Source organism: Actinia tenebrosa, unplaced genomic scaffold (genome assembly GCF_029948245.1).
Source record: "Actinia tenebrosa isolate PJP-AT-01 unplaced genomic scaffold, QUT_ActTen_1.0 PGA_scaffold5__44_contigs__length_20552954, whole genome shotgun sequence".
Classification (NCBI taxonomy): Eukaryota; Metazoa; Cnidaria; class Anthozoa; order Actiniaria; family Actiniidae; genus Actinia; species Actinia tenebrosa.
In genome coordinates this window covers 9,897,149-9,911,970 of record NW_028292582.1, presented here as the reverse complement: position 1 = coordinate 9,911,970, position 14,822 = coordinate 9,897,149, and the positions used below count along the sequence as shown (strand labels likewise).

Genomic DNA, 14,822 nt, shown 5'->3' with positions numbered 1-14,822 from the left:
CAGACAAGCAAGAAAGTTACCCCCGCTAAGAGCAACATGACGCAAGAAGGACAAGGCAAAGGACATCGATACCCAACAAGGCACAGAAGCCCACCAAAACGTTATATGTATGAAAAATATTAGGACAGTCATAAGAGATATGAACATTCAGAGACATTATTATTGAGTTATTTTTTCTATCACAGTGATTCATAACTAAGATGGGAGGAAATGTTAGATTTGCATTGATTGACTTGTAATTATATATGACGATCGTACATAATAAAACACAAATACACCACAGGCTATAGTCCATGCTTTTTGCCTAAAAATGGCCAAAAACCACCTATTTTCCATCCATGTTATATTTTGCATATTTAATTAAAAGGTGTGAAAATGACCCAAAATCGATCAAAGCCATGGGCTATAGTCCATGCTTTTTGCCTAAAAATAGCCAAAAACTACCTATTTTGCATTAATGTTATATTTTGAATACTTAATTAAAAGGTGTGAAAATGACCCAAAATCGTTCAAAGCCATAGGCTATAGTCTATGCTTTTTGCCTAAAAATGGCCAAAAACGAGCTATTTTGCATACATGTTATATTTTGCATATTTAATTAAAAGGTGTAAAACTGACCCAAAATCGATCAAATCCATGGGCTATAGTCCATGCTTTTTGCCTAAAAATAGCCAAAAACGAGTTATTTTGCATCCATGTTATATTTTGCATACTTAATTAAAATGTATGAAAATGACCCAAAATCGATCAAAGCCATGGGCTATAGTCCATGCTTTTTGCCTAAAAATGGACAAAAACCACCTATTTGCATCCTTGTTATATTTTGCATATTTAATTAAAAGGTGTGAAAATGAGCTAAAATCGATCAAATCCATGGGCTATAGTCCATGCTTTTGGGCTAAAAATGACCTATTTTGCATCCTTGTTATATTTTGCATATTTAATTAAAAGGTGTGAAAATGAGCTAAAATCGATCAAATCCATAGGCTATAGTCTATGCTTTTTGCCTAAAAATGGCCAAAAACGAGCTATTTTGCATACATGTTATATTTTGCATATTTAATTAAAAGGTGTGAAAATGACCCAAAATCGATCAACTCCATGGGCTATAGTCCATGCTTTTTGCCTAAAAATGGCCAAAAACTACATATTTTCCATCCTTGTTTTATTTTGCATATTCAATTAAAAGGTGTGAAAATGACCCAAATCGATCAAATCCATGGGCTATAGTCCATCCTTTTTCCCTAAAAATAGCCAAAAACGAGCTATTTTGCATCCTTGTTAAATTTTGCATATTTAATTAAAAGGTGTGAAAATGACCCAAAATCGATCAAATCCATGGACTATAGTCCATGCTTTTTGCCTAAAAATAGCCAAAAACGAGCTATTTTGCATCCATGTTATATTTTGCATACTTAATTAAAATGTATGAAAATGACCCAAAATCGATCAAAGCCATGGGCTATAGTCCATGCTTTTTGCCTAAAAATGGACAAAAACCACCTATTTTGCATCCTTGTTATATTTTGCATATTTAATTAAAAGGTGTGAAAATGAGCTAAAATCGATCAAATCCATGGGCTATAGTCCATGCTTTTAGCCTAAAAATGACCTATTTTGCATCCTTGTTATATTTTGCATATTTAATTAAAAGGTGTGAAAATGACCCAAAATCGATCAAATCCAAGGGGTATAGTCCATGCTTTTTGCCTAAAAATGGCCAAAAACCACCTATTTTGCATCCTTGTTATATTTTGCATACTTAATTAAAAGGTGTGAAAATGACCCAAAATTGATCAAAGCCATGGGCTATAGTCCATGCTTTTTGCCGAAAAACACCCATTTTTCAAGTTTCATAAATAATTCATATTTTTTCAAAAGGTGTGAAAATGACCCAAAGTCGATCAAAGCCATGGGCTATAGTCCATGCTTTTAGCCTAAAAATGACCTATTTTGCATCCTTGTTATATTTTGCATATTTAATTAAAAGGTGTGAAAATGACCCAAAATCGATCAAATCCATAGGCTATAGTCCATGCTTTTCGCCGAAAAACACCCATTTTTCAAGTTTCATAAATAATTCATATTTTTTCAAAAGGTGTGAAAATGACCCAAAGTCGATCAAAGCCATGGGCTATAGTCCATGCTTTTTGCTTAAAAATGGACAATAACCACCTATTTTGCATCCTTGTTATATTTTGCATATTTAATTAAAAGGTGTGAAAATGACCCAAAATCGATCAAATCCATGGGCTATAGTTCATGCTTTTAGACTAAAAATAACCTATTTTGCATCCATGTTATATTTTGCATACTTAATTAAAAGGTGTGAAAATGACCCAAAATCGATCAAATCCATGGGCTATAGTCCATGCTTTTAGCCTAAAAATGACCTATTTTGCATCCATGTTATATTTTGCATACTTAATTAAAAGGTATGAAAATGACCCAAAATCGATCAAATCCAAGGGGTATAGTCCATGCTTTTTGCCGAAAAACACCCATTTTTCAAGTTTCATAAATAATTCATATTTTTTCAAAAGGTGTGAAAATGACCCAAAGTCGATCAAAGCCATGGGCTATAGTCCATGCTTTTTGCTTAAAAATGGACAATAACCACCTATTTTGCATCCTTGTTATATTTGGCATATTTAATTAAAAGGTGTGAAAATGACCCAAAATCGATCAAATCCATGGGCTATAGTTCATGCTTTTAGACTAAAAATAACCTATTTTGCATCCATGTTATATTTTGCATACTTAATTAAAAGGTATGAAAATGACCCAAAATCGATCAAATCCAAGGGGTATAGTCCATGCTTTTTGCCGAAAAACACCCCTTTTTCAAGTTTCATAAATAATTCATATTTTTTCAAAAGGTGTGAAAATGACCCAAAATCGATCAAATCCATGAGCTATAGTCCATGCTTTTAGGCTAAAAATGACCTATTTTGCATCCATGTTATATTTTGCATATTTAATTAAAAGGTGTGAAAATGACCCAAAACCGATCAAATCCATGGGCTATAGTCCATGCTTTTTCCCTAAAAATGACCAAAAACCACCTATTTTGCATCCTTGTTATATTTCGCATATTTAATTAAAAGTTGTGAAAATGAGCTAAAATCGATCAAATCCAAGGGCTATAGTCCATGCTTTTTGTCTAAAAATGGACAATAACCACCTATTTTGCATCCTTGTTATATTTTGCATATTTAATTAAAAGGTGTGAAAATGACCCAAAATCGATCAAATCCATGGGCTATAGTCCATGCTTTTAGCCTAAAAATGACCTATTTTGCATCCTTGTTATATTTTGCATATTTAATTAAAAGGTGTGAAAATGACCCAAAATCGATCAAATCCAAGGGGTATAGTCCATGCTTTTTGCCTAAAAATGGCCAAAAACCACCTATTTTGCATCCTTGTTATATTTTGCATACTTAATTAAAAGGTGTGAAAATGACCCAAAATTGATCAAAGCCATGGGCTATAGTCCATGCTTTTTGCCGAAAAACACCCATTTTTCAAGTTTCATAAATAATTCATATTTTTTCAAAAGGTGTGAAAATGACCCAAAGTCGATCAAAGCCATGGGCTATAGTCCATGCTTTTACCCTAAAAATGACCTATTTTGCATCCTTGTTATATTTTGCATATTTAATTAAAAGGTGTGAAAATGACCCAAAATCGATCAAATCCATGGGCTATAGTTTATGCTTTTTACCTAAAAATGGCCAAAAACCACATATTTTGCATCCTTGTTATATTTTGCATACTTAATTAAAAGGTGTGAAAATGACCCAAAATCGATCAAAGCCATGGGCTATAGTCCATGCTTTTTGCCGAAAAACACCCATTTTTCAAGTTTCATAAATAATTCATATTTTTTCAAAAGGTGTGAAAATGACCCAAAGTCGATCAAAGCCATGGGCTATAGTCCATGCTTTTTGCCTAGAAATGGCCAAAAACCACCTATTTTGCATCCTTGTTATATTTTGCATATTTAATTAAAAGGTGTGAAAAGGACCTAAAATCGATCAAATCCATGGGCTATAGTCCATGCTTTTAGCCTAAAAATGACCTATTTTGCATCCTTGTTATATTTTGCATATTTAATTAAAAGGTGTGAAAATGACCCAAAATCGATCAAAACCATGGGCTATAGTCCATGCTTTTTGCCTAAAACTTAGCTATTTTGCATCCTTGTTATATTTTGCATATTTATATAAAAGGTGTGAAAATGACCCAAAATAGATCAAATCCATGGGCTATATGTTATCCCATACGTTTGATAATTTTATTTCATATACTGAGAATGTAATTAATATACTAATATTATCGTACCTTATTTTATTGTCCTCGTCATTACTCAGTCTGTATATTTTTCCTTATTGAAATATCTCTTTTTCTTGATCTCTTGATTTGGATAGCAAACTGTGTAGTTTAGCTTGACGTACTTATTACATATATAAGTATTATATGAAGCTTGTTTAATCTTTGCAAAAATTGCACTAAAATATACACCTACTTGCAAGAATGTTGACATACGAAAATAGAACACTAGTGATTTAGTGGGATAGGAATTATATTAAAAACAAAAGAAGATCACTAAAGATGAACTTCTTCTTTTGTCTTTTAATGTATTCCTTTCTCACTAAATTACTAATGTTCTAATATCGTATGACAACGTTCTTGCAAGTAGGTATATATACATTTTTATTCTCATTACAATCATCAATGCCTTAACTAGTGTTTAAACTGGTTTCAAGACAGATCCATGTGACCCAAATAAAAACCTTATTGGTTGCCAAGCCTATGAATATTTAATGATATACAGTACAATCTATAACTACTAAACAAATCATATAATTAAGCAAGGCATCATAGGACATTTCTACGATAAGCAATATCAATGTTACGGCATACCGCACCGAATACGTGCTCTAAGAAAGCACTTTACCTTTCCCACTCGAGGGAATCCCGCTTCATTTACGAATTATCCCCGTCCTTACAACAATAATTAAAGCACAACGAAGTTCAAACGTTGTCTCTAACATATACACTGATGTTGACACCATCACTAATATGGAGTCCACTACTTTGGTTCACTGTAATCTTGGTTCTCTCTCATTTCTCATACACTGATCGTGACATCATCACCAATAAGAAAGAAAGGGGTCCAGTACTTTGGTTCACTGTAATCTTGGTTCTCTCTCATTTCTCATACACTGATGGTGACATCATCACCAATAAGAAAGAAAGGAGTCCAGTACTTTGGTTCACTGTAATCTTGGTTCTCTCTCATTTCTCATATACTGATGGTGACATCATCACCAATAAGAAAGAAAGGAGTCCAGTACTTTGGTTCACTGTAATCTTGGTTCTCTCTCATTTCTCATACACTGATGGTGACATCACCACCAATAAGAAAGAAAGGAGTCCAGTACTTTGGTTCACTGTAATCTTGGTTCTCTCTCATTTCTCATATACTGATGGTGACATCATCACCAATAAGAAAGAAAGGAGTCCAGTACTTTGGTTCACTGTAATCTTGGTTCTCTCTCATTTCTCATATACTGATGGTGACATCATCACCAATAAGAAAGAAAGGAGTCCAGTACTTTGGTTCACTGTAATCTTGGTTCTCTCTCATTTCTCATATACTGATGGTGACATCATCACCAATAAGAAAGAAAGGAGTCCAGTACTTTGGTTCACTGTAATCTTGGTTCTCTCTCATTTCTCATACACTGGTGGTGACATCACCACCAATAAGAAAGAAAGGAGTCCAGTACTTTGGTTCACTGTAATCTTGGTTCTCTCTCATTTCTCATACACTGATGGTGACATCATCACCAATGAGAAAGAAAGGAGTCCAGTACTTTGGTTCACTGTAATCTTGGTTCTCTCTCATTTCTCATATACTGATGGTGACATCATCACCAATAAGAAAGAAAGGGGTCCAGTACTTTGGTTCACTGTAATCTTGGTTCTCTCTAATTTCTCATACACTGATGGTGACATCATCACCAATAAGAAAGAAAGGAGTCCAGTACTTTGGTTCACTGTAATCTTGGTTCTCTCTCATTTCTCATACACTGATCGTGACATCATCACCAATAAGAAAGAAAGGAGTCCAGTACTTTGGTTCACTGTAATCTTGGTTCTCTCTCATTTCTCATACACTGATGGTGACATCATCACCAATAAGAAAGAAAGGGGTCCAGTACTTTGGTTCACTGTAATCTTGGTTCTCTTTCATTTCTCATATACTGATGGTGACATCATCACCAATAAGAAAGAAAGGAGTCCAGTACTTTGGTTCACTGTAATCTTGGTTCTCTCTAATTTCTCATACACTGATGGTGACATCATCACCAATAAGAAAGAAAGGAGCCCAGTACATTGGGTCTTCAAAATTTTCTTCTCTTCTTATGTCATCCATGGCAATTTGTAGGCTTTTACTTGCACTTTTTCCCATCCTTAGAGACGCGTAAAAGCTTTTCATGAAATCTAATGTAGCTTCGTCGTTAATGTCCCACAACGACGCCACAACAGCACGAGCTCCTGCAGCAAGAAAGGCTCGACTCATTCCAACCACTCCCTCTGCCCTGATGTCCCCACGACCACTGTAACAGCAGCTTAGGACAACAAGTTGTGCTGTAACACCAATCTCTTGTACCTCCTGCATTGTTAACATGTAGTCTTGTTCGCCTGGGATACCTGTTGCATCTGTTCTTGGTGATGGGGCAAGGACTATGTGTCCATGTTCGGAGTCTCCATGTGCTGCAATATGAATGACAGCAACACCCTCTTTCAACTTTCGTTTAACCATTTCCTTTGTCGCTAGCGCTGCAATTAATGGCTCGGCACCCAATTGTTCTCCAATATATTTGGCCTCGCGCTTTGCAGATGGAAGACGAGTGAGTAAAGTCTTTCCCCTCCTTAGAACTACGTCTCCAACATCTGGGTCTCCAACTATGAACGCGCCTGTTTTACTGTGGAAGTCAACAGTACATTCTCTTAAACCTTTCAAAGTCGCTAGTGACGGCGAGAAACGAATACGCTTTGTTTCAGATAGGAATTTTTCTGTAATTGGATCTTTCAAAGCTGCAAATGGCACCCTGTACAAAGGTCCATCAGGAATGATGACGATCTCTTCGTGTTGGAGGTGTTGAATCACAGGGGTAATCAGCAAACTGAATAATGATCGGTTTTCGCGACTTCTTTCTCCCAGCTGCAGTCCTTCGATTGTAGTCAATGCTTGGCTGTCAATGTTAACGTAAACTATGGGCTTCTTATGTGTTAACGCCCAAGCATGGATTTGCGAGTGTTTATGTCCTATTGCAAAGAAGAGAATGCAGAATTGATTACTCGATAAAACACTTTCTAGATCAGTGCTTTCAAATGGTGTTTGGCTAGGGTATCTTGCTTCTGTGATACCATACTTTGAAGCCAGAATATCTCCTAATGAACGCGCTCGCCCGCGATCGCTTATCAGCAAGGCCTCTTCCGTTTTTCCACGTTCAATTAGCACTTTCGTAAGAAGCTTGTAGGTTGCGATGAATGTATCGACAATGGATATCTTGAAATCATTTAGATCCCTTAAATGATTCAGTTCCCATTCCCAACACTGCAAAGCCTTCTTTAAGTTTTCTTCCGCCTTTGTTTTTGCATCTTTACTTTTTTCTTCATCACCTTCCTCATGAAACTTCATGCTTAGACTGTAGTATACCAATCCGAGTTCGAAGCCAGCACATCCTCCAAGATTTTTCTCATCAATATTCTTTGCAAAATCCAGACTTATTTCTAAATAGTTAATGGCTTCGTCATACCTCTTCATACAAAAGTATGCCTTTCCTAACTGAGTATAGGACGCTGCTTCTCCTTCCTTGTCTTTCAATGATATGGCAATCTTTAGGCTCTCTTGGAAACATTGGATAGCCGCTTCAGTTTTGCCTGATTCTAGCAAAACAACCCCAATGTTGCAAATAGCTTTTCCTCCTTCTACCTTGTCACCAATTGCAAAAGTGCACAATAGGTGCTTCACATGGTAAGACTGTGCTTCTTCATATTTATTTAACTGTTGATGAACGATTCCGAAGGCTCTATAGCAGTGCATTTGAGCCCTTTTATTATTCTTTTCAAAGGCGATCGTCAAGCTTTTTTGAATGTATTCAAGAAACTCTTGGCACTTTCCAACAGAGAAATACACTCTTGCAAGAAGCAGATATATTTCCCCTTCTTCAGATCCGTTTCCAATGTCTTTGAAGACTTCGATACTTTTTTCAAAATATATTTTGGAATCATGGTATTTGCATTGTAACCAGTAGACTTCTCCCAAATTTTTATAAAAATACGCTGCAATATGTTTGGCTCCTATGTCCAAGGACAAGCTTAAGCCTTTTTGATAATGATTTACGGCCTCTTGATATTTCAATGACAAACGGCAAACAATTCCCTTGGACTGGCAAGAAATAATTTCTACCTCTCTGTCACCAGTAAAATTTTCTTTTACATATTTTAAGCCCATTTCAAAATATTTCTTGGCCTGGGTAAAATTACTTAAGCTCTGATAAGCAATTGCGAGGTTGGCATAGGCTACTCTTAAAATCTCCTTATAATCCATTTGTAAAGCAATTTTGATACTTTCTTGGATAGATGAAATGGCTTCTATCGATCTACCCAGGCCAGTATAGGCGGTTCCTAAGTACAAGTAGCCAACGGCTTTTAAATTCTCGTTGCTTGTTTCTTTGCCGATTCTTATGCAGTTTTTTGAACATTCCTCCAGTTCGGAGCGTTTGCCCAATTTGCTATAAATGCCTCCAAGGATCCCGCATGCATGTCCCTCAATCGCAATTATACCAAGATTTTTTGAGATCTTAATGGCTTCATTACAACACTCAGTGGCTTTTTCGTATTCACATAAAGATTCGGATGATCTCTTTGCCATCAATAAATACGCATTTGCTAGCTCTTCTTCGTTACCGTTTCGTTCTGAAACTTTCAACATCTTGTTTAGATATTTTGAAGACTCTTCAAAACAATTTTTTCCTTTCAACTCACCAAGAAGCATGCATAACTGAACACCACTGAAGATGTCCCCAAAGTGGTCGGATATGGCTAGGCATTCGTTGTAAAGGCAGATTAACTCTTGATTGTCTAAATTCAAGTATCCAAGATGTCCGTAGGAAATGCAAGTACGAACCAATGAACAAATCTTCTCGTCGTTCATTTTGAAAGAATCGTTTTACTTCACTGGACTTAATTGTCAGAAAGTTCTCGTTTTCTGAAAGGAAAAAAGGATGAATCAGAGATCGGTTAAGAGGATCTTTTAAGATATTAAGAGGAGGTTTTAAGAGGATTAGTCGAGAAGAAAGAAGATTATTTATAAGTAATTACATGACTTGAGGGATATTAGTCATTAAATATCCCCGAAGCCGAGGAAGGTTTTGTAGAAGGCCCGAGGCCGCAGGCCGAGGGACTTTTACTAAACCTCCCGAGGCCGAGGGGACATTTAATGACTAATATCCCAAAAAAAGTCATGTAATTACTTCGTAATAACATGATTTCCGAGGAATAAAACTAGACAACTAGAAAAATGTGTTAGATATAGTTAAATGCATAAATTACAGAGTATTACAAAGCTGCTGATTTAACCAATGCCGCTTGGGAATTTGCCTCTTTTTAAATGACACAAAGCAATTGCACACACATTCATAATTCGAAATTCATTCAGTCGTTTGCATATGCACTGCATGATATTCATTCGAATTTAAGCTCGCAAAGATGGCTCAAAGGCGTTTTTCTTTCGTATCCCAAGAAAAAGTGGAGGAAGCAAGGGTGAAGACAGTCCCCATAAGTACCAAAAGGCACACACTTTGGAGTACCAATGTCTATAAGCATTGTGCCAAAGAGAGAAGCATAGCGTTCGAAGATTTTGAGCCAGAAAACGTAAGATTTCCGAGTGTGCCGATGCTAGAAAACATCACAATCGAGGAAATGGACTACTGGTTCAGTAGATTTTGTGGTTGAAGTAAAAAAGAAGGACGGCAGTAATTATCGACACGAAGAGTATGAAGCAAGTGAAACAAATATAGATGTAGGAGGAATTCTACACGGGGCAACGCTACACAATGTAACAGTCAATATCAATGTTATAAATAAGTAAAGAGATAAAGCAATGTTAAAACAACAACATTAAAAATACATTTGCGCACATGCGCAATCAACATGAGAAATGTCTACTTATGCTAAAATGGAAAAATATATATATTGCACTCATCTTTTAGTCAAATTTCTGTTTGCAATTATAGATCTTAGCTAGCCTTTAGACTCTGACTCAAAGACCTCTTTCTCTATCCCACATTGCATATAGCACTTATCAGGATGGCATACATGGTCATCAACCATGCATCTGATTTCGAACCGGGTCTTTTTAGACTCGGTGTTCCGATGATTGCGTTATGAGGGACAATATCTCATGAATAACATGAGGGATATTTAGTTTCTAAGTTTCCCTCGTGTCATTCATGAAGGAGGGATGTTAGTCCTTAAACATCCCTCCAAAGACAATGAACTCCGAGGTAATCATGTTATTACTGACCGAAATGAATGCTGGTTTGTCTGGCTGGATTATCGATTTAAGTAAATGAAAGAAAATGAGATGCGAGTAAATTATTACAAAAGGACAAATTAAAGTAGTATACAAATAGCGGTTATGCGCCAAGGGCGACGTCGGGCTGTCCTGGGCCCTTGGGGGAGGGGGCGTTTTACATATCTCCTAAACACTCAAAGGAAAGTTGAATAAGCTGCTTTCTTTATAAAGAAGTATTATGTACCTCTTTACGGATAAAGTAGACGAAAGCCCTTGAAGTTTCAACATGAAGTTTCAACGTCTCTCGCTTCAATTTTCGCGTCAAGTGACCTTGAACAGCTGTAAAATGGCCTAACTGATGTTTTCTTTCCTTCTTAATTCTCAAATAACAAGCAGCGAGTCCTCCTTTTGCCATTCTCAACCCTTTGTGCTGGTTTTCAAGTGATGAAGCTTGACTTTTTTAGCATTTTTGAATCCATTTTTAAGATGAAAATCCGCCATCTTGAATTTTCTGAGAATTTCCAGAGAGGGAAGGCTGTTCTGTTGCTATGACAACTGCTGTGATCTGATTGGCTATTTTGAATTTCTTTTGTCTTTTCAACCAATCACTGAAAAGTGTTTCACATTCTTGCACTGGTGTTTCACATTCTTGCACTGGTGTTTCACATTCTTGCACTGGTGTTTCACATTCTTGCACTGGTGTTTCACATTCTTGCACTGGTGTTTCACATTCTTGCACTGGTGTTTCACATTCTTGCACTGGTGTTTCACATTCTTGCACTGGTGTTTCACATGTTTGCTCTGGTGTTTCACATTCTTGCACTGGTGTTTCACATTCTTGCACTGGTGTTTCGCATTCTTGCACTGGTGTTTCACATGTTTGCACTGGCGTTTCAGTGCAACATCATGTAAGTGCGAAAACATGCTATTCAGGACTAAAGGTTTTGTATAGGTAATCGTATGGGGCCGAGTAAAATTAAGGATTAATTTCATGAGTGTTTTCAAAGTTTTGAAATTGCCCGAGTCGCGATGCGACAATCAGCATCGAGTAATTTTGCCATGTATACGATAAATGTATAAATTAAACTTCTGTCAAGTGCAAGTAGGTGGCAGCAAGAATATCCTCCTTTGCAGCCGTTCTTAGGGTCATTACGCAACGTTTCCCTCCGTTGCGTGACGGCCCTAAGAACGGCTGCGAAGGAGGCTACAGCAAAAAGGGTCGAAAAAAAAAGCATTACAAAACATTGTCTCGATAGATTGTCTCCAAACTCGGCAGACAGAATGCTATATATTTAGTACGAATCTGTTTCACGAAGATCTATCAATTTTAAGCAAGCAGGAGGACAAAATCTTTAAAAAAACAATGTTAGTCTGAAATAGACTCAAAAATAACATTTCGAATTCACCTTAAAATCCTAAATATTTGACCCTAAATATTTCAGTAGTATCCCAATATTTTTGAAGGGATATATGATATACTTTACTTTAAAAAACATTTTCTCCGAAGCTTGGACAGGACAAGTTATAGAAATTTCACTACAATCTAGATACGTTCTAGCCATTAATGTAGGGAGCTTAAAGAAAAAAACTTGAAATCTCATATTTTATTAGTAAATATTTCTTTATTTATCACGTTTTTAAAAGTTGATGCTGATTTTTCCAAAGGTTCATCTGCAATACTAGGAAAACGATACCATTCAATGGTAATGTTTCAACAGCGCGATTTTTCAAATTTTGGGTCGAATTATAAAGCAGAGTCATAACTTTTTTCCTGCCCTTGATTTCCCAAATCTCTGTCTTACATTTTAGCGAAGCGACATTTCTGACTCAATAGACAGTTATATGCATAATTGTGCATAAATTGGTTGCGCAGACGTTTCAAAGTTCTTAGAATTATGATGTCTGCGCAACCAATTTATGCAGAATGGACGGGGTAAATATGTTGAGTAGTTTTACTTTTGACAGTAACCTGTGGTTTTTACGGTGGCCCACAAGACCAAAACAAAATTCAATTGGACGGGGAAACAAAATCTCGCAGAACACAACAATTATTGTGAAATTTCAATACCAATTTGAATTACTGGTTCATTTGTGATATTATGAAGTATATTTTGGAGGCAAGAAAATGATTGAACAGGATTTTTGAACAGGTTTTTACGGTGGCCCACAAGGGCAAAACAAATTCAATTGGACTGGAAACAAAATAAAATCTCGCAGAACACAACGTCGTTTTGCAAAACACAACAACGTTTTGGGGAACAAAGTAAAATCTTACAGAACACAAAACAGAAGTGGAACATAATGAAATCTCACAGAACACGACAATGTTTCTGGAAGCAAAAAAAGTCTTAATGGAATGGAACCTAGCGCGGAGCAACGGGATCGACGACTGGAGACTGGGCTCTACAGCTATCGATTATCGATTAATTCTAACTCTTTGGATTATTTCAACCAGCCATGTTTTGCATTTGTGGGCCACCATAAAAACCACAAGTTACTGTCGAAAATTTGTAAGTAAAACTACTCAACATATTTACGTTGTCCATTCTGAGAACAGTACAAATGATAAATAATACTCATGATAAATAATATTGTTGCACAACATTCTGAGTTTAGTGATAAGTGTTACAATATTAGCTTACGCAGTTGTAATTAGATACTTAGAGAAGTGATTGTTTGATTAAAGACGCATAACTATTTACCCACCAACACGAACACGTCTTGAAACAATAAGGATGAGCAACAAGAACGGCTTTAATCAAAGAAGACTTAAAAACAACTCTCCATCGCAATTCCTTGGAATATCACAAATTCATTTTAGATTTATTTCTTATCATGCATCATTTTAGATTTTCGAAAAAAACATGCGTTGATGGCCGAAGCTGAGCGATCGCATTCGTAGACTCATTTGCATAAACCTAAAATGATTGACGGCTCGGAAAAGACAAAAATCCAATAAAAGTTTTGAAACTGTGGGTCGCAATGCAACGATTTTCGAATTCGCTGTAATTCATACTCTTATATCATGAAATCTTATTTCTAGGTCATAGAATAGGGATGAATTTTACCTTTTTAGCGAAGCGACATTTCTGACTCAATAGACAGTTATGCATAATTGTGCATAAATTGGTTGCGCAGTCGTTTCAAAGTTCTTAGAATTATGATGTAAGCCATAAATAAACGATCATCCTCAGTCCCCCCCTCTCCAAATACAATATTGGTACTAATCCGCCCCATTTATAGTTTATTTTGTTCTCTGTTTTTACTCTTCAGAAATTTCAAAAAAGAATTCAGAAAAAAAATACCTGAGGATGAGGAGAAAAAAGCCAAAAACTAAAATCAGTTTTGTTTGATTTTCAATTCGGCCGTAAAAGGCTAAACACTTCGAAAATCCTAAAATAAAATACACTGTTAGAATCAAGCATTATTTAAATATAACATATGAAAAATTTAGTTAAACTGACGAACTAGTTTTGCGTCTGAAGCTAGAATAAAATTGTTCGAAATTCGCTAGCAGACTCTACTTCTAAAACTTTCAAAAATGCTGTTAATCATTTTCTTGCCTCCAAAATATACTTCATAATATCACAAACGAACCAGTAATTCAAATTGGTATTGAAATTTCACAATAATTGTTGTGTTCTGCGAGATTTTATTTTGTTTCCCCGTCCAATTGAATTTTGTTTTGGTCTTGTGGGCCACCATAAAAACCACAAGTTACTGTCGAAAATTTGTAAGTAAAACTACTCAACATATTTACGTTGTCCATTCTGAGAACAGTACAAATGATAAATAATACTCATGATAAATAATATTGTTGCACAACATTCTGAGTTTAGTGATAAGTGTTACAATACTAGCTTACGCAGTTGTAATTAGATACTTAGAGAAGTGATTGTTTGATTAAAGACGCATAACTATTTACCCACCAACACGAACACGTCTTGAAACAATAAGGATGAGCAACAAGAACGGCTTTAATCAAAGAAGACTTAAAAACAACTCTCCATCGCAATTCCTTGGAATATCACAAATTCATTTTAGATTTATTTCTTATCATGCATCATTTTAGATTTTCGAAAAAAACATGCGTTGATGGCCGAAGCTGAGCGATCGTATTCGTAGACTCATTCGCATAAACCCAAAATGATTGACCGCTCGGAAAAGACAAAAATCCAATAAAAGTTTTGAAACTGTGGGTCGCAATGCAACGATTTTCGAA

At 36.0% G+C, this 14,822-nt stretch overlaps 1 protein-coding gene across 1 annotated transcript; it reads right to left on the bottom strand.

The window, feature by feature from the left end:
* Window positions 1–1,506: 1,506 nt before the first annotated feature.
* LOC116287446 (uncharacterized) lies at window positions 1,507–13,730 on the bottom strand. Its single transcript, XM_089037455.1, has 2 exons — window positions 13,669–13,730; window positions 1,507–9,292 (listed from the first exon to the last, which is right to left on the bottom strand). Exon 2 carries the CDS (start codon window positions 9,236–9,238, stop codon window positions 6,356–6,358), a length of 2,883 nt encoding a protein of 960 aa, XP_088893581.1. The 5' UTR covers window positions 9,239–9,292; window positions 13,669–13,730; the 3' UTR covers window positions 1,507–6,355.
* Between the last annotated feature and the right edge of the window lie 1,092 nt (window positions 13,731–14,822).

Coding starts and splice junctions, on each gene's coding strand:
- LOC116287446 (XM_089037455.1), bottom strand. CDS start 9,238: ATGAACGACGAGAAGATTTGTTCATTGGTTCGTACTTGCATTTCCTAC.